The 17,704-nt window shown below is 55.5% G+C and overlaps 7 protein-coding genes across 7 annotated transcripts; 5 read left to right on the top strand and 2 right to left on the bottom strand.

Moving 5' to 3' along the window:
- Positions 1 to 98: 98 nt before the first annotated feature.
- On the top strand, positions 99 to 1,181 carry LTR77_003425 (uncharacterized protein; the record flags this gene model as incomplete). Its single annotated transcript, XM_064800682.1, has 2 exons — positions 99 to 942; positions 976 to 1,181. The coding sequence occupies 2 exons, from the start codon at positions 99 to 101 to the stop codon at positions 1,179 to 1,181; spliced, it is 1,050 nt and encodes a 349-aa protein (XP_064660633.1).
- A 194-nt stretch (positions 1,182 to 1,375) lies between these two features.
- Positions 1,376 to 3,494, top strand: POB3 (FACT complex subunit; the record flags this gene model as incomplete). Its single annotated transcript, XM_064800681.1, has 2 exons — positions 1,376 to 1,606; positions 1,665 to 3,494. 2 exons carry the CDS (start codon positions 1,376 to 1,378, stop codon positions 3,492 to 3,494), a joined length of 2,061 nt encoding a protein of 686 aa, XP_064660632.1.
- Positions 3,495 to 4,081: 587 nt separating this feature from the next.
- On the top strand, positions 4,082 to 7,862 carry LTR77_003423 (uncharacterized protein; the record flags this gene model as incomplete). The annotated part of the gene is made up of 11 exons (XM_064800680.1): positions 4,082 to 4,293; positions 4,345 to 4,690; positions 4,769 to 6,232; positions 6,286 to 6,317; positions 6,376 to 6,434; positions 6,487 to 6,773; positions 6,827 to 6,983; positions 7,047 to 7,191; positions 7,246 to 7,364; positions 7,433 to 7,691; positions 7,745 to 7,862. The coding sequence occupies 11 exons, from the start codon at positions 4,082 to 4,084 to the stop codon at positions 7,860 to 7,862; spliced, it is 3,198 nt and encodes a 1,065-aa protein (XP_064660631.1).
- A 243-nt stretch (positions 7,863 to 8,105) lies between these two features.
- LTR77_003422 (uncharacterized protein) lies at positions 8,106 to 9,488 on the bottom strand (the record flags this gene model as incomplete). The annotated part of the gene is made up of 1 exon (XM_064800679.1): positions 8,106 to 9,488. The coding sequence occupies one exon, from the start codon at positions 9,486 to 9,488 to the stop codon at positions 8,106 to 8,108; it is 1,383 nt and encodes a 460-aa protein (XP_064660630.1).
- A 1,266-nt stretch (positions 9,489 to 10,754) lies between these two features.
- On the top strand, positions 10,755 to 12,575 carry LTR77_003421 (uncharacterized protein; the record flags this gene model as incomplete). The annotated part of the gene is made up of 4 exons (XM_064800678.1): positions 10,755 to 10,992; positions 11,112 to 12,132; positions 12,184 to 12,381; positions 12,446 to 12,575. The coding sequence occupies 4 exons, from the start codon at positions 10,755 to 10,757 to the stop codon at positions 12,573 to 12,575; spliced, it is 1,587 nt and encodes a 528-aa protein (XP_064660629.1).
- Positions 12,576 to 13,840: 1,265 nt separating this feature from the next.
- On the top strand, positions 13,841 to 15,481 carry LTR77_003420 (uncharacterized protein; the record flags this gene model as incomplete). The annotated part of the gene is made up of 1 exon (XM_064800677.1): positions 13,841 to 15,481. One exon carries the CDS (start codon positions 13,841 to 13,843, stop codon positions 15,479 to 15,481), a length of 1,641 nt encoding a protein of 546 aa, XP_064660628.1.
- Positions 15,482 to 16,038: 557 nt separating this feature from the next.
- On the bottom strand, positions 16,039 to 17,262 carry LTR77_003419 (uncharacterized protein; the record flags this gene model as incomplete). Its single annotated transcript, XM_064800676.1, has 2 exons — positions 16,039 to 16,644; positions 16,708 to 17,262. The coding sequence occupies 2 exons, from the start codon at positions 17,260 to 17,262 to the stop codon at positions 16,039 to 16,041; spliced, it is 1,161 nt and encodes a 386-aa protein (XP_064660627.1).
- Between the last annotated feature and the right edge of the window lie 442 nt (positions 17,263 to 17,704).

The raw sequence follows: 17,704 nt of genomic DNA, 5'->3' as shown, positions 1-17,704 counted from the left end.
CGCAGAAGTGAATGCATCTTGACTTCTCCATTTCTGGTCCCACACCACGTGAACCCGATCCAAGACGTGTGATCGTTTTCACAGCCGACACCACCACAATGTCCACCCACAGCGTCCCAGGCATAACGTCACCAACTCAGAAAGCACCAACAACGAACACCAAGCCGAACCGGCTTCCAGCACCGACTCTGTTCGTCGGCCCACCGTCTAGGAATGCTTCTCAACTCTCTGTCGCTCGACCTGGCATATCCCGCGAAAAGTCCACTAGAGCGCGAAACCACAATACAGACGCAGATGGAGAAGGCAGCGACAGCAGAGACCTCCCTACCCTCCGCAAACCAAGCGAGAGGAGCATCGATGCAAAATGGCGGGAGATGCAGAGTACGCTGAACGAGGTGGAACTCACAGCACAAAGCTCTACCCACGTCTTCGGTGAGAGCCACGCCAAAGCGCTCGATGAGCTGCGGAATGCCCAGATAGCGCTGGCGAAAGCTTGGGGCAGAGGGAACGATACACAAGCCAGTACGGCAGGGAATGACAGTCTGGAGCCGGACATCCATCGTTTCAAGGGCGCGGAAGATCTAGCGTCGGAGAGGAAGGCTGCAGCTCCTACTTCCCGAAGACGAGCGGATACGGGGGCTTCTGCTTCAACGGTTCTTAGCGACGAGAGTCAGCTTACAGAGGACAGCGCGAGGAGCGGACGGAGTCATTTGGAGGACGAAACGGCGCAGGATATCAAGCTCGCGAGTGAGAGGAGGGCAGCGAACGAGGCGTACTTCAAGAAGGTGGATCAGGGGGTGAAGGAGGTGGTGGAGAAGCTGGAGAAGGTCGCGGAGGCGATGAGGGGGGTGGAGGGGGAGAGCAGGAGTTTGTGGAGTCAGAGTGAGCGGAGCTCGAGTGGGAGTGAGGAGGGCAAGAGGGTGTCTACTGCGCCATTGCCTGGTGGGTGAGGGAGTCGGAGGCTAAGGAACACAGAACGATCGATATCCCCTAAAGCGAGGACGACTGCTGGCGACATTGGGTTCTATGAGCAACTAGGCACAACTGCACCGGCCACGCTTACCACCGGCCTTACTAGCCGATCAGGACATGGCTACACCTTGCCCTCGCCTGTCGGCCGCATCATCGGACACACACGCTGCGCGGTCACAGCCTACAGCGGCGTTCGATTAAGGACTTGAGCGGTTGACTCAACAGGTTAGGAGACGTCCTGGTCGAAAAGAGGATGCCACCAGGAGCTGTACCAAGGGATTGCGAACGCAAAGGACGGCGCAGTGGAGTGTACGACTGAACTTCTTGCATTCATCACCTCTGCCGGCGGTAGACTAGAGTAAAGCAGACAGATAGTGGAGTAGTTCAGATATTGCCAAGACCGATGGACATTAGCGCCAAATCGCGTCCTTGTCGTGTAAAGCACCCCTCGAGCTCTCTTGTCACCAAACTTGCGCCAACCTCCAACCTTCCTTCTTCACTCGCTGGTCCCCATTTGCCACTCCACCACCACACGATTCATCTGAATGAGCGTCGATTGGACAACGAAGCGCCAAATCGCCGCTTTTTCACAAACACAAAGGTCCTTGGGCAGGAGGATCCACGCGCTGCAAGTGTAGCTGCCTGCTGTCCAGCTCTATAAAACTTCTGCTTCTGGGTCATCATGTGAGTAGACTTCTAACCGCCAGCAACTGCGCACTACGGCGTCCAAGCCACCAACCAGCAGGCGTCCTCTGAGCGAAACCGCGAACGAAGCTGGAGGCGCGAAAGCTCACACCTCTTATAGGGAGTCCTTCAACGACATCTACCTCGACCTTTCCAAAGAGCCCGGCAAGTGCAGATTCGCAGACTCTGGCCTCGGCTGGCGACCACACAACGGCGAAACCTTCACTCTCGACAAGGCGGAATTCATAAACGCACAGTGGAGCAGAGCAGCGCGGGGTTATGAAGTGAAGATCTTTGCGCGCAACGCTGGGGTGGTGCAGCTGGACGGCTTCAAGCAGGATGATTTCGACACTCTATCAAAGTGCTTCAAGGTCTGGTATGGCGTCGAGCTGGCACAGAAAGAGCATGCGCTGCGAGGCTGGAACTGGGGCAAGAGCGAGATGGGTCGCAACGAGCTCACGTTCAACGTGCGAAATCAGCCCGCCTTCGAGATTCCGTTCACTGAGATCTCCAACACGAACCTGGTGGGAAAGAACGAGGTGTCCGTGGAGTTCTCATTAGCAGCCGGCGCGGACGATACGGGAACCAACGGACATCTGGGTGGCGCACGAGGCAAGGGCAAGAAGATGGGTGGCGCGGTGGACCAAATGACGGAAATCAGGTTCTACATCCCAGGCACCGAGACGCGGAAAGGCAAAGCTGAGGACGACGAAGAGGGAGCGGCCAGCGGCGAGGAGACAGAGAAGCAACAGAATGCGGCCAACCTCTTCTGGGAGCAGCTCACGGACAAGGCTGAGATTGGCGAAGTTGCCGGAGACACATTCGCCACGTTCTTGGACATCCTACACCTTACACCTCGCGGGAGATTCGACATTGACCTTTATGAGAAGTCATTTCGTCTCCGCGGTAAGACGTACGACTACAAGATCACATACGAGAACGCAAAGCGGTTCTTCTTCCTTCCGAAGCCGGACGACGTCCACCAGCTGCTCTGTGTTGGTCTGGATCCGCCGCTTCGCCAAGGTCAGACCCGCTATCCATTCCTGGTCATGCAGTTCAAGAAGGACGAGGACACCAGCATCGAGCTCAACATGACCGAGGAGGATCTCAACCAGAAGTTTGGTGGCAAGCTGCAATCGTCGTACGAAGGAGAAGTCGGCACGGTCATTGCAAAGATTTTCAAAGGCTTGACCGGCAAGCGGTTGACTCAGCCGTCGCAGGACTTCAGGAGTCATCACGGCATGGCAGGAATCAAGTGCAGTATCAAGGCAAACGAGGGCAACCTCTTCTGCCTCGACAAGGCGTTCATCTTCGTGCCAAAGCCAGCAACATACATTTCGTTCGACCACATCGCGGTGGTGACGATGAGCAGAGTCGGTGGGGCTGTTAGCGCCAGTCGCACCTTCGATATCACCGTCACTCTGAAGAGCGGCGCAGGCGAACATCAATTCTCGAACATCAACCGTGAGGAGCAACAACCGCTAGAGAACTTCCTAAAGATCAAGGGCATCAAGACGAAGAACGAGATGGACGGTGATGGCTCGATGCTGGCGGCTGCGCTCTCGGCTGATCCTGATCTCGCTAGCAGCGATGAAGAGGAGGTCGTCAGGCAGGACCGCGGCTCGGCGGATGAGGACGATGAGAGTGTGGATGAGGACTTCCAGGCTGATTCGGATAGTGATCCTGCGGAAGAGTACGATTCGGATGCCAAGTCGTCGGGCGGTGGGAGTGATGCCGAGGACGGCGAGGGTGGTGCAGAGCCCATGGATGAGGACAGCGCGAGTGATACGGAGGCGAAGGTGGAACGGCCGAAGAAGAAGACCAAGACGGGGAAGTAGAGGTGGACGGATTTGTGCGTGGTGTAGGATATGTGACAGCTCGAAAGGCGCAGTGCGGACACAGCAGAGCTGCACGCTTTAGTGGCAGTGATTTGGCTCTACTTAGTAGACGTGCCCGAAGGGCATGTCATCGGCCGAGCCTGCCGAACAGAGAACAGAATAGATAGCCACAAAATGGGCAAGATCTTGGCTCGTATCCAGCTCACCCGTCCCTTCGCGTCTTCATCGCCCGCTCCTATGCCTTTTCGACCTTTTCCATCAGCACTGGCGTGGGCGGTTTCGCTTCGTCAATCAACTGAACAGGCAAATCGTGCCAGCGCAATGCCTGTAGCAGATCATGCAGAGTCCTGAGTAAGCATCCTCCTTCGAAAGCTTATTAAACTTCCGACTAGAGACATGCTTTCGGCATTCCACGCGTTTCCTGCAGTATTGGGAGTACCTTTCTTTTTTCTTTTTTGTCTTGCTGTTAGGAGCTGAGCAGGTCGGTAGTGAGCGTAGTTTGAGCATAGAGCATCTGCCGGAGTATTGAGCATGACTTCGACTTACAGCGGGCGTTTGTATTTCTAGATCATCTCTTGAGAAGCAGTATGGCTTCCAAGCGGGAGAACGCGGATGAGGACAATGGAGACAACGGCCCGATTGGGCACACCGACGACGATGCTGCTGCTGGACATTCATCGTCTGGGAGTGATGACAGGACCAAGGAAGCGCAAGCACCTGCTAAGCCTGAGCCGAAGAAGGACGAGCAGAAGAAGCCTTCGAAGTTGAAGGTAGCATGGGATAAACTGGGCCTAGATGTGTGAGTGTAGGCTCCATCATCATGCTCGACGTTCCTGACTCTGGCAAACAGAATGACCCTCAAGATGATGTTCAAAGGCTCAGTACCGCCAACAGTCGCCATCGCCATGTATCAGTCTCCTCGTGTGGCGGAGGTATACACAACACTGGGCTATCTCGTCGCCATCGCATCGATTCTCGGATTCGCCATTATGCCGCGAGGGAAATTCATCCAGCATATGACGCTGAACGTCATCTCTATCTGCTTCGCGGCCGGCCTGAACCTGCTGGCATTGTACTGCGCTACCCAGGCTCGCATCAATACGACACCTGCCGGACAACCACCGAGCGTATACAACTCGTCTCAGAGCGCGGTGTGCGCTGTTTGGCTTATTGGGCAGGTGTATCTGATCAACGTGGTACGAGCGGCGAGACCGCAGTTCCAGTTCCCTGCGATTTTGTGCTCGATCTTCTGTATCGTTGCTTTGACATGTTAGTCGTCCCTAACCAGCTTCGGAATCATTGGTTCCAAGGAGAACTTCGCTGATGTCAACTTAGATGGTACCCAGTTCCCAGACATGCCAACTGCCACTTCGTTCATGCAACGACTGATCGAAGCATTCTTGTCCGGATTCGCGTTGGCAACAGCGACCCACTTCTTCATCTTCCCAACGAGCTCTCGTCTGGTGGTGTTCAAGGAGTTGGCGGGCTATTTGCAACTGCTCAACGGTGTTGTGAAGACGCAGACGGCATACATGACGACTCTAGAAACCCATGACCCTCTGAAGCAGCAGGCCGAAGGGGCGGAATCAGACAAGAAGAAGCACAAGAAGAAAAAGGAGATCGCAGGGCAGTCTGGCTATATTTGGGGCACTCCCGCATCCGTGAAGATGGAAGAGCTGATGAACAAGCTGATTGAACTTCACACCAAACTCCACGGCGACATCACTCCCGCGAAACGCGAATTCGCCTTCGGAAAATTGGAGTCCCATGACTTGACAGAGCTGTGGAAGCTCGGTCGATCTATCTTCTTGCCTGTGTTGGGGCTCGCGTCCATGATCAATATTCTCGAGCGTCAGGCCGAGCTTTGTGGGTGGAAGAGTGGCGATGAAGTCTCGCAAGAGGTAGATGAGAATCGATATCGTCAGATTGAGAACGTTCATGAAGCGATGAAGTTCTTGCACAAGCCGTTCGCGCAGATGACTGCAACGCTGGACGGCGCCTTTCAACACATTCTCTTGGTACTAGAGCTAGTCAAGCCGCCGAAGAAGAAGCAGGAGGATGAGGAAAGCAAAGGGGATGAGGCACCAAAGCCTGGATCTACCGGGTTCGCAGAGACGTACAAGAAGAAGATGGATGAGTTCTACAACTCCAAGAAGAGATCGCTTGAGGATTTCTGCGCTCAAAACGACATCCAATTACCGCCCGACTTCTGGGAGGCGTCTTTCATCCATCCCCATACACTGACTGCGGAACAAGAGCACAGACGTGAGCGCCACCAGCGACAACTCTTCTTTGTGCTGTACCTGGAGTATCTACTCTGGCGAGTCGCGAAAGCTGTGCTCAACTTGGTCCTTTTTGTCGACAAGAGGAAGCAAGAAGGCGCCTTCAAGCGGTCGAAACTCATTTTCCCCGGCAGCAAGACGATCTACAAGTGGATTCTATCAACCTTCGGCCAAGAGGACATGAGTCAAGAAGACTCGTTCACGACAGACATGGACTCTGGAGGCAACGAGTCGTTGTATCTCGGCCAAGGGTTCAGCAAGATGAAGGATCCCGAGCACGAACCGCCTCGTAATGCTTTTGAGAAGCTTGGAGAGAAGGCCCGGAACATACCACGGTTTTTCAGGAGCGATTCGTCTGCATTTGGGTTTAGAGTGGTTGCTGCCACGATGACGCTGGGGATTGTGTGTTATTTGCGAGATACGCAGTCGTTCTTTCTTGATAATCGATTGCTTTGGGTGAGTGCTCGGCCGTTGGTTAAGCCTATTGGATTGCGCTGACGATGTGACAGTCGTTGATCATGATCGCCATCTCCATGAACCGGTAAGTTGAGCCAACTCGGCGGCATATGATACCGCTTGCTGATTGTGCAATCCTACAGAACCGCAGGCCAGAGCAGCTTCAACTTCGCCATGCGCATCCTAGGCACAGCAGTCGCCAGTAAGTCCTGTCCTGCACACCGACTGTAACGACCACGCTGACGCACAACCAGTGACCGCCTCATATGTCATCTGGTACATCGTCGACGGCAAGACCCCCGGCGTCATCATCTTCCTCTGGCTCTGGATGGCCATCGCTTTCTACCCGATCTTCAAAGCGCCGAAGTTTATCATTGTTGCCGTGCTGAGCATCGTTACATCCGTCCTGATCGTTGGCTATGAACTGCAGGTGCGCGTGCTTGGTGTGGAAGTGGCGACGTCGAATGGACAGCCGGCGTATCCGCTGTATATTCTTGCGCCGTATCGGTTGGCGGCAGTGACTTGTGGTATTTTGGTGTCGGTTGGTGGATTCCTGTCTTGCTGGTTCTGAGAATATGCTGATTATGGTTGCAGTATATCTGGACTATCTTCCCCTTCCCGATTTCTGAGAGCACGGAGCTGCGCAAAGACCTAGCTGCGTCGTTGAATTTGATGTGCATATTCTATGAGAACGTGCATGAGACTGTACGATCGAGAGTCACTGGCAAAGCTGGGAGCATCACTAAGAAAGGTATTTAACATACTGAGACTAGCCACCCGAAGTGATGCCAACTGACCGCGCCTTCATTCGCAGGTACTCATGCATACAACCTCGAGAAGGCGAGGACGACTATCTTCTCGAAGCTCGTTTTCGTTCTCGAGAACCTGAAGACGAATTCAGCATTCTCGTCTTTCCAGCTCCGGGTCGGTGGGCGCTTCCCCCACGAGGAATACGAGGAGTGAGCGACATCAAAGCCAATCGGTTGTTGGACGTCTTTAACTAATTCATCTAGGTTGATGTCCTGCATGCGCCGGTTGTTACTCTGGGTATCCCTAGCCTCCTACGCTTCTTCCGACTTCGACCAAGTAGAGGAGGCAGACGCTGAGCGGTCACTATGGGCTGCCGAGTTTCGTGAGTCCCCTGCCAGTCTCGCTGTTTGTGTCAAACACAAGCTAACCCAGCCTACTTTCTCCTCTCAGGCAAAGTCATCGGCAACTCGGCCAACACCAGCAACCAAATCACCTCCCTCCTCTCCCTACTCGCCTCCAGCCTCAGCAACGGCCAGCCCCTCCCGCCCTACCTCCGAATGCCCGAGAGTTTCCAGCTGGTCCGGAGGCTCGAGCATGTCAACCCGGACATCGTGAGCGTGCGCCACGTCGCGGAGCCGGAGTATAGTGCTTTTGCGGTGATGCAGGTGACTTCGCAGTGTATCAACACCGATGTGTTGAAGTTGGTGAAGTAAGTGCGCTATGATTTACGTTGAGATGGGACAGATGCTGATGTCCGGGCAGGCATGTGAAGAATTTGGTCGGGGAGATTGATTTCTCGTATCGGGCTGTTAAGTCTTCTTCGGCGAGCTCGTTCAACTCTTCTGATGAGGAGGAGGATGCGAAGAGTAAGGCGGAGTGAAGGCTGACGAAGCAATGGCTGGCTGGGTTCGTCCAGAAAGTATCTAGAGTCGAAGGACGATGCGGCGCGATATGGCATCATCGCCTAAATGCCACATCTAGGAGGTGCTCGAAGTCCAGCCGAGCGACCAAATCTCTGGGCCAGTATGGAGTGCCATGCTGCGCTGCAAGATACTCTCGACCTGCGCGGGATACCGAGATGCCTGTTAGCCCATTATCTCAGAGCTGTCGAGCCCGTGGTACATCACTTCTGGCTCGCTTTTGCGAAATAGCCCGTGATGCTATTTTTTTGGCCAGCGTCTATCGCAGGCTTTTTCTTCTTCGTAGGTGAGCTGTCCTCGTTCTTCTTTGGCGCCTTTTCGCCGATTCTCATTATGCGCATGAGCTCTTCAAACTCATCGACATTGACAATGCCACCAGAAGCTTGAACGTGTCCTCGAGCAAAATCAGCTCCGAGACGATCGATCAGGGGTGCCTTTTCGCTGGTAACTGTCCCATTTGACTCATCTTCCAGCGGATCTTTCAGGCTCGCATAATGCTTCAGGCTCTGGATGATATCGACAGCCGGCTCGCGAGCCCGCGCTGACCGTGGTATCCGACATGAGAAGTTGACTTTGCCTTCCAGATAACCTTCATTGGCAACCATGACAACCTCGAGCAACTTACTCGAGAGGTGACCAGCCCAGCGTGTGGCGATGACCGGATGGACCTGGCATTCACTCTTGATCCGGAAGACGGCTATCTTTCCGTCGAGTGAGAATTTGGGTGCTGTATGCGTGCAGCGCTCGACTTCGGCACTGACTTCTTGTCTTGCTTCCAGGAGACGGGGGTTCTTTAGCACGGAAGATGGATCGGTCGTTTCGCAGAGAGCGTTCCAGGCTGAGACGACGTCGTAGGAGGCTGCTCGTCTGGGAGCATTGATCGCGGATACGACGTCGTTGAGAGTCTTCTTCGTGTACTTTTTCAGACACGCTTTCATGTCCGGGAAAGGTGGTTCCCATTTGAGCGTATTGCCCAGGTCACCATGGGTTCCGACTACGCAGAGCCAGTCGCACCGCTCCTGGACGCCAGGATGGAGTGGTTCGCAGAGTAGATACGTTAGAAGGGAAGACGTTGCGACAGGTGGCGAATGGCAAGCATTGACAAAGGCCGCGCCTTCTGGGAAGTCGGCTTCATTCGCAAAATGATGGTCGATGATGATCGACTTGTGCTCGCCGTCGATCAGAGGAGGACCTGACCGACTGCCTTGGTCCAGGACAAAGATGAACTGCGGCTTGTGCGACGCCATCTTTACCCTCTCCGGCTCGCTGTGGACGGTGTTGCCTTTCGTCAAGAGATGCACATGGATTAGTTCTGGAGGCACCCCGAGAAGGCGTAGTGTGTGCTGTAAGATCGCTCCAGACGAGAGGCCGTCGGCGTCCTTATCCGGGACGATGAGGGTAGTTGCTTTGGCCCTTGCGCATTCGAGAATGAATTCTTGTACTATCTTGATCTGTGAGCTTGGGGCGGGCCATTGTATGGATCCGTCTTGCTCTTTGACGGAGGGCGTTAGATGGTAGTCGGGTACAGTTGGGCGGGGCTTCTTTGATGCCGGTTCTGCGTTCGTCGGTGGGTTGCTGCGTTTCATAGAGGCTGATATGTGTAGATGCCGTCGCCTTGCAGGGAGGCGGATCGGTTTTCCTCGTTGTCGGACAGCTTGGTTGAGTAGCCCAGAGATGTAGTTGTTGCAACCCAGACGTTTGATCACATCGAGAATGGGCATTCAGGACTTGCTATACCAGTGTCTGTTTGGACGAAGCAAAGTGAGACCTCTGGAGCATATTCACATCGTAATCCGGAGCGAGTGACGTATAGTTCTAGCGGACCGATTTGGTGAGCTTGTCACGTGGCTGCACGGTCGCAGCTTCCGCCTGGAAGCCTCTTCCACACACCACGACATGTTGTACCTCCCGGATCGAAAAAGCGTATATCAACATTCACCCGGCTGCAGTCAAGAGCCAGACGAGCCGAGTGCGAGCAGCGAGGCTGAAGAAGCTGTTTCGCATTGAGGCTAACTCTGCAGCACGAAGCTCTCTCGCATCCGCCATCCAGAGCCTCTCTCCCACCACTTCCATTCGCGGGGCTCTGCCACGCTACCTACCACTTCCCCCCAGCGCAATCTCCTGCGACCTTCTGACATTGTCCGCTCCACGCTTGGGTTGGAAGGCTGTCGCAGTCGGATCACCGTCCCGGACATCAACCACCTTTCACCCACCGGAGATCTTCAAGGCTGCATCCGCGCACGCACGTAGTTCCTCCTTCTTGGTTCCGGGCCCGGCAAAGAGCTTCAGAGCCAGAGCCTCAACGCCGTCGCCAGAACTTCAGCGCGCGCGAACATCAACGGTTCCCCTACAGTCCTGCGCACTCTTCAAACTTACTCGGTCGCTCCGTCGCCTCCAGTCGCGGCTGAGAACGCAAAGCCCAGACCGCTGCCCCCGCGACGCAGCTGGATGAACGACGGTTGGTCCGAAATGCTCTGGTATGTTCTCAGTTGCGAGACGCTGCGTCGCTATGCTGTTAAGTGCGGCCTGTGATGTTGCGCTTGTTGTCACCGCGGATCGCTCTTGTTCTCTGCTGTACTATTGCTCTTTTTGCGCGTTAATCCTAGTCATTATCTCGACTGTACTATGGCATGGCATTAACGCAAAATTGAAGGCACGTACTGACTATACCTGAAGGACCGGCAAAGGCGCATACGCAAAGCTGTCAAGCTTCCCGGCCACCTATGCCATAGCATGAACAGGTCGCTCTTTGACTTGAGAGTATAAAAAACCGCGCTCGTCGGCTACAGCCGTGAGTGGAAAGGAGGGTGTTCGAGGTACTGCAGAGACACTCTTATGTTGAATGCGCCTGGATGAACACGACTCCCGCTCTTTACGATCCGAACGACTTGTTATACGACACCAGATCGCCTATACTGGAGGCTTTCCATCCCGAACTGACGCCGCGCGACGAACCATATCCCGCGCCCTCACCATCACCCGTGCTCGAGAAAGCACGGCTCTACGCTCCTGACACTGAAGTGCTGATACGCGCTTTGGGACCTAACAATCCAGAGCTTCATCGCATTCCGTTACCGGAGAAGCACCTAGGTACGCCAACCCAGTGAAATGGACGCTTTTCCGGGCCAGCGTGGCTTACCATGCGGAGCTCTGGAAGGTTTCCAGCTCAACGTCGAAGTAACGAACTCTTGCTGATCCTCCTTGTGTAGACAGCACTGCGATGACAGATCCTAGCGAGGGTACGGACCCGATACAGCTCGTCAAGCTTGCTTTGACAGACACAGAGTACACCGGTCAAAGTGGCAGCGATCTGGACGCTAGAGATTTGGCCGCAAAGGCGACTGCTGCCGTGAATGCCCAGGAGGCCGTCTCAACAAGCGAAAGGGACACCCTTCGGCATGATCTAGAAGCCAGACACGATTCTGCTCAGGAGAGGGTCCCGCAGCTATCCAACGATCAGCGACAACAACTGTCAGGCCGACATTCACCGTCATTGAGATTACAGACTTCCAGAGACCACTTTCCCTCAGAGACTATTACCACCTCACCCACGTTGAGCAAGCACATCATTACCACGGCAGAGGCCAACTTTGGCACACTGCCTGCTTATCATGCTAGCTTCCCGACCAAGGACGGAACTACAACATCACCACAGAGCGAAAAGCTTCCGGGGTTACAGCAGGTCATTCATGGACAATTGAGACCAGGCCGTCCGCTGGAGGAGCTCGCAGAAGTCGCAACTGCACAGGACCCGCGCGTCCCTATGCGACAGCATAGCCAGTCGTTTGGCTCGACGACGGCGCCGTCACCGATGATGTCGTACCACTATGGCAGCGCTGCTTATACGGCGGCATCGCCCTACTATCCACGGGGCAGCGCGAGATCACCCACCAGTACCATCAGCGACCAGATGTACATGTCACCGACTCAATGGCCTGGCGCAGCTTACTACAACGATCGGAGATCAGAACCATCGGGTGAGATGCACCCACCAATGATGCCACCCTCGCTGCCATCTGCCTCGTCTGGCGAGAGCCATGCGACGACCAGCTCCTCTATCGACGACTACAGCACTGCGCAAACCACGCCAGGAGAAGGACCTGAGTCGATGAGGCCGATATTACCACCTCCACCAGGAATGGCACAGAGTGCGTTCATGGTTGGCCAGGGCTTTACGTGTGACTACCCTGGCTGTACCGCAGCGCCGTTCCAGACGCAGTATCTCCTCAGGTATGATTTTCGGAACTTGCCGGTGTTGGGACTTTGCTGACACGACTCCAGCTCACATCGCAACGTGCACAGTCAGGTCAGAAACCATTACTGCCCTGTCAAAGAATGCCCCCGCAGCGAAGGCGGCAAAGGGTTCAAGCGTAAGAATGAGATGATCAGACATGGTCTTGTCCACGAATCACCGGGCTACGTCTGCCCATTCTGTCCGGACAAGGAGCATAAGTATCCTAGACCGGACAACCTACAGAGGTACGTTAGGTCTTGAGAACATGGAGTGCCCTCTGACGTGACATGATCGCTTACTGTCCCGCAGGCACGTTCGTGTCCATCACACCGACAAGGACAAGGATGACGCGCAGCTGCGAGAAGTCCTGGCACAGCGACGAGAGGGCGTGGGAAAGACGCGGAGGCGTAGGGCGAATACTGCTGGATCTGCTAGTTGAAGTTGTCATACCCGGAGGACCGAATGCGTTTTGACGATGGCTTGACATCGCTCAGCCATGGCGTTGGCGGGATACTGTACTCAAATGGCACGAGGTCGGGCGTTGTCACGTTCACGTGTATGAGTTTCAGACGCGTCGCGTTATCGCGCTGTGGCATTCTCGATAATGTTGCACCATCGAGCCACCTGTAGTACATCCTCTTTGTTGTCTCGTGGGAAGACAAGAAGCCCACCGTCCGCCTGCTCTCGTGCGCGGAGAAAGCAGCCACTGCGGCGGCGGCGTAGGCAGGCTCGGGAGCTTCGAGCATGCAGTCCAGCAGCCTGAAGGTCTGGGCTAGCCACGTGGATTGGAACTTGGGGGGGATGATTGACTTTTGCCGACGGGACGCAGTACCATGGCACCCCGGTGTGAGAGAGCCTCATCTGAACCGCTGGCGCTTCTCAGCTGAGTCGTCGGAGAGAGCCTCACGTAAACGTCGAAAGACAGCATCACGCACTGCCATCCGGAAGCAGCACCTCGCGCTTCCAGTGGATGTGGATGGACAGGATCGGGATGGGATCTTCCAGCTCCTCTACTGTCGCTGTCCCGGAATGGGTCGGTTGCTGATGCTGCTGACCTGAGCCCTGCATTGACACGCCCCGCTTGGCGGAGCGACTAGGAGACGCGGGACGAACGCAATCGCGTGGCGTGATTCTAGAACGGAGACGAGCGTCTGGTCGACTAGAACTAGGTAGGTACTGTGCATGCAGCGTCTGTCAAAACGCGGATGGGCGCCCACGTTTGGATTGTTCCGTCTGGTTCTTTCTTCTCGTTCCTGAAGCGATTGAAGTGAGATTTGTGTTCGGTGTGGTATTTGGAAGTGAGAGTGAACGGTTCCGAGACTCCAGAGACGAGCAGGAATTCGAGACCGACGAGATCCTTGGCTCCGCTGCCACGCGACTGTCGATCCAGAGGCTTGGGCTGCTACTCCACCTTGGGTCTTGAGGGGTTGTCGTACAAGGGAGTGCTGTTGTTGTCTTCCTGACGCTCCGTCTGACGTTCTGTTCCTAGAGCAGAAGCAGTGCGACACACGACCTTATCATCAGACGATTTCCTGGCCGAGTGACGATACGCTGAGCGCAGGAGCTCTCCGCGGAATTGGTACTGGAATAGCGGAACTGGACTGACGATAGCGTGACATCCCACGACGATAGGACGGAAGAAACGTTTTGGCAGCGATATAGCAAACGGCGAGCCTGGGCGCTTGCCTCACTTTCTCATTTGCAATGGCAATGACACCGTTCGCTCTTTCCCTGCTGGGAGTAGAGCAATCATCTGGACAGCGGCGACAGCGAGACGTGGCAGATGGCGACGCAGAGGTTCCAACAGAAGTTCAGCCTGCGCCGGAAGTCCGTCCCGCCCGGCCATCTAGGAACAGAGCGACGAGCTACTACAACGCATTCCAAACCGTGTGCTCGACTGCGAATGATGAGCCACCAACTTACGAGTATGCTGCACGTCAACGACTACCCCAGCGGCATCCGGACTATCTCCGGGAGACTCTGCCTGGGTATTCGTGCTCTGTAGAGGCATCTGCCATCGTGCTGCTCCAACTGGAGTCCATGAGCCCGCTCCACGATCCAAGCGAGAGCGAGTGGCGAGAAGCCTACCTGGTGGTGCAAGGGACTCTGCTCAGTTTCTACAGAGCAAAGGAAAAAGGACCTGGCAAACTGCTCAGGAGCTACACTTTGCAGCATGCTGAGGTCGGGTTGGCTCTGGACACGCAGCATGAGGTGCTCGTTCCGCAGACACGGCTAGCACGTTTGGTGCCTTCTTCGGCACGACGGAAAGCTATGCAGAAGGATCCGGACATGTTCAGGATTGTCCGGCAGCACTCGCTACGGCTGCGAGTTGAGACTGATCAGATTGTCATTGCGCATGCCTCTGAGGAGCACATCCATGGCCTGGTCCACGCCATTAGTGCTGGGATTGATATTGCTCAGGCGATTGATGAGCGAAGCCTTCCACGACTATGCACTGTGCCTCGGTGGAGGAGAAGACAGCGCGCAAGCCAGACTGGTGATATCACTGATCCGGCTGTTGTTGCTGAGCAGGAGCGGATTCTGAGGGACATGTACCCGGCGTTCGCGGAGCAGAACCCAGAGACGAGACCGAGCTTCGAGCGGACAGTGACCAACGCAACGCAAGCAACAATTCCAACTGCCCAGACACCAGCCCGAGAAGAAGACGAACTAGATCTCGCAGCAATCCGCGAGGACGCAGCAGGCACCAGCGACGACCCGAGCAGACGCCCTCCCATGTCCCGCAACGTCACCTCCTCCACCATCAACTCCACCTACTCCGCCGACATGCTCTACGCCACCCTACCCACCAACTTCACCAGCGCCGGCAAATGGGCGCCCCCGCACTCCCGCACCCCGTCCCAAATCCAACGCTACATCCGCCGCTGCATGCCCATCCTCCCCGCCGACGCCGTCCGCGCCTCCGACATCCTCATCTGCCACGGCCAGCGCGTGAAAATCAACTGGCGCATGGAGCTGCTCGAGGAATGGGAACTCCAGCCACCGACGTATAAATCCCACCATTTCAACCATAGCGAGGACCAAGAGCAAGACCAGACTCTCGACCTCACCCGCACGCACTCGTGCTCGCAGAACTCTGCCTCTGAATCCACGCCGAACCCGCACGCTTCAACCTCCGACCTCGGCAGCGACGACCACATCACGCGTTGCGACGAAACAGAGACAAGTACACGCCTCGCGCCGCTCGATCGGTCGAAATCCGCAGTCTTGGACAAAGGGACGTCGTCGGCCACGCGCCAGACGTCTTCGCCGAAGCCCGCCGCGGCGCCGCAGCGACATCACCACCCGGGACAGGATGTTCATGGTGTGGTGTTTTGCTTTTAGGGTGCGCCGGATGGGGTTTGTGCAACGTGGGCGCTGGAACGAGGTGGTGCGTGTTTGTTGGGCTGGATGCAGCTTTTTGTCTCTCGTGTGTCTGTTTTTCTAGCGTTGGCGCTGGGTACGATCGCTCCCTCCCTCGGAAAGGGTGGTAGATGTTTATGAGTGATGTGCAATCTCTGCTTTGGAACCTTGGCATGAATTGATGATATGGAACAGATATTTGGACAGATAGGATAACATCTACAGTGTAACATTGCGTCTACTCATTGCTATCATCAGCCTTGTTCGATAGTTAAACTGCACCTGGTTGTGACCCGAAGCGTGCCTTTGATGCATCAATAGTAGTCGAGCTTGTGTTGTTATATGTGTTACCCGCAGTGTTGGATGAGGATTGATATATCGATATTTCGAAGCATAATCGCTCGTGACCACATAAAAACTAAGCCATTCAAAGACGATAGGATATCTCTCCCCCAAACGCCATCGCTAGCCCAAAAACCACAGAGTGAAAAACGATCCAAGACAACGATCAGCACTTGATCTGTCCCTCAACCCAACCCTCACAATCCAACCCAAACCCCGACCCCCGCCGCAGCCAGCACACCCAACCACCCCCCTAGCCTTCTAGAGGAAGCACCCCCATTCGAGACAACCACATTCGCCTCGACAAACGTCGGCCCACAAACCATATCCACCTGCTGCGCCGCCGCCGCATAAACCCCGCTCAAAGGCTGTCCGCCATCGCCGGCATAGTCCGCGAACACGCCCATAGTCCGCCGCAAACACCTATCGCAGCTCGGCTGCGTGCCGCCCGGCAGCGCGACGCCGAGGGGGAGGTAGTAGATATAACTGCTCGTCGGCGCGCTGGCGTTGGTCACGGCGGAAGCGAAGCAGTATCCTTTTTCGTTCTCCGGGGTGCGGAGGGTAGGGTCCGTGAGGCACCCGGCGTGGTAGAGGGGGGTATAGGCGAGGAAGCCGTTGTAGGCTTGTGTGACGGTGGGGTTTTGGAGGCTGAGGTCGGGCCCGCAGGTGGAGGGGGATTGGATTTGGGTTGCGAGGGAGGACATGAGGGAGGCGCAGGCGCGGAAGGGGACGGAGCAGGTGGCGGTGAGGGTGGTGGTGAGGTCGGGGAGGGAGCGGGTGGTGGTGAAGAAGGAGTTGGAGGTCTAAGCGGTTTGTTAGGATGGTGGTCTGTTTTGTTTTTGGCTTGTTGGGTGATATGAGCTTACCTGCAGGAGGAGGGAGAAGGGTAGGCATTCCTGGAACGTCGCGTTGTTGAGGAAGTCGTTGAAGAAAGCCGGACAGCTCGTCGTAGTGAAGTTGTTTCCCAGACTCGTGTCGAATGGATGCGGCAGGTCGGCCTGATCGATCTGATCGTCAACCAAAAGCTGACTGTCTTCCGACTTCGACGATCCATGCCTCGCAGCATCCTTCCTCCTCACCTCCAACCTCGCCTTCACCGGCGGCGGCTGCCTCCGATCAAACACCAACTCCCTCGCCCTCCGTCCATGCCCATGCCCACTCCCTGCCTCGACACCCTCACAACAGAGCAGCAAGCTCAACAGCACGAAAACAACCCAGTTCTGCATCGACGTCCATGGTCCAGAAACCCTTCCCTTCCGCGGGATCGAAGAGGAAGTAATGTTTTGATATGTCCTCTCAGCCCGCCGTATTCGGACGACCCGCGGGCTTGGATGGTGGTACAAGGCGCTGTTGGGAGCATTCCAACCGGGTTGCGACGACGGCGCTCGTGACACGGCGGCATCGGGTGGGGCGGGTGTCATTGCGCGTTGTTGTCGTTGCTGTGGGAGGTGGGACGACACATGACAGGTGCTCTGTGTCGATGTCGCTGCCAGTGTGTTTGATTGTTGAAAGTGTTGTCGTAGTAGCAAGACACCAGAGGATACTCGTCCAGTTGCTCCAGTAAATGATCCGATAATATCCCCCGTCGATCTCTCAAATGCAGATGGATGCAGATCCCTCCAGTCTAGACTCCGAAATCCCTTGCGTCGTTCTCTTCTCCAGGAGGATGAGTTCGGGCCGGTGTATCGTATGTTGATCTTCCCACGTCTCCCCAAAGAACCGTTGCGTCGTCGATCACCACCCAAAAGCAAGAAGAAACGAGCGACTTGAACAATAGAGTGAGAGATGAAACGAAGACTCGCAGCAGAACGGCGAAAAGACAAAAGTAGCACAGTAGTAGGAAAAACAGTCACTCACTAGTCT

The sequence above is a fragment of the Saxophila tyrrhenica genome (assembly GCF_035928015.1).
Source record: "Saxophila tyrrhenica strain CCFEE 5935 chromosome Unknown scaffold_5, whole genome shotgun sequence".
NCBI classification, from domain to species: domain Eukaryota; kingdom Fungi; phylum Ascomycota; class Dothideomycetes; order Mycosphaerellales; family Extremaceae; genus Saxophila; species Saxophila tyrrhenica.
This window is presented reverse-complemented; position numbering and strand designations above follow the sequence as displayed.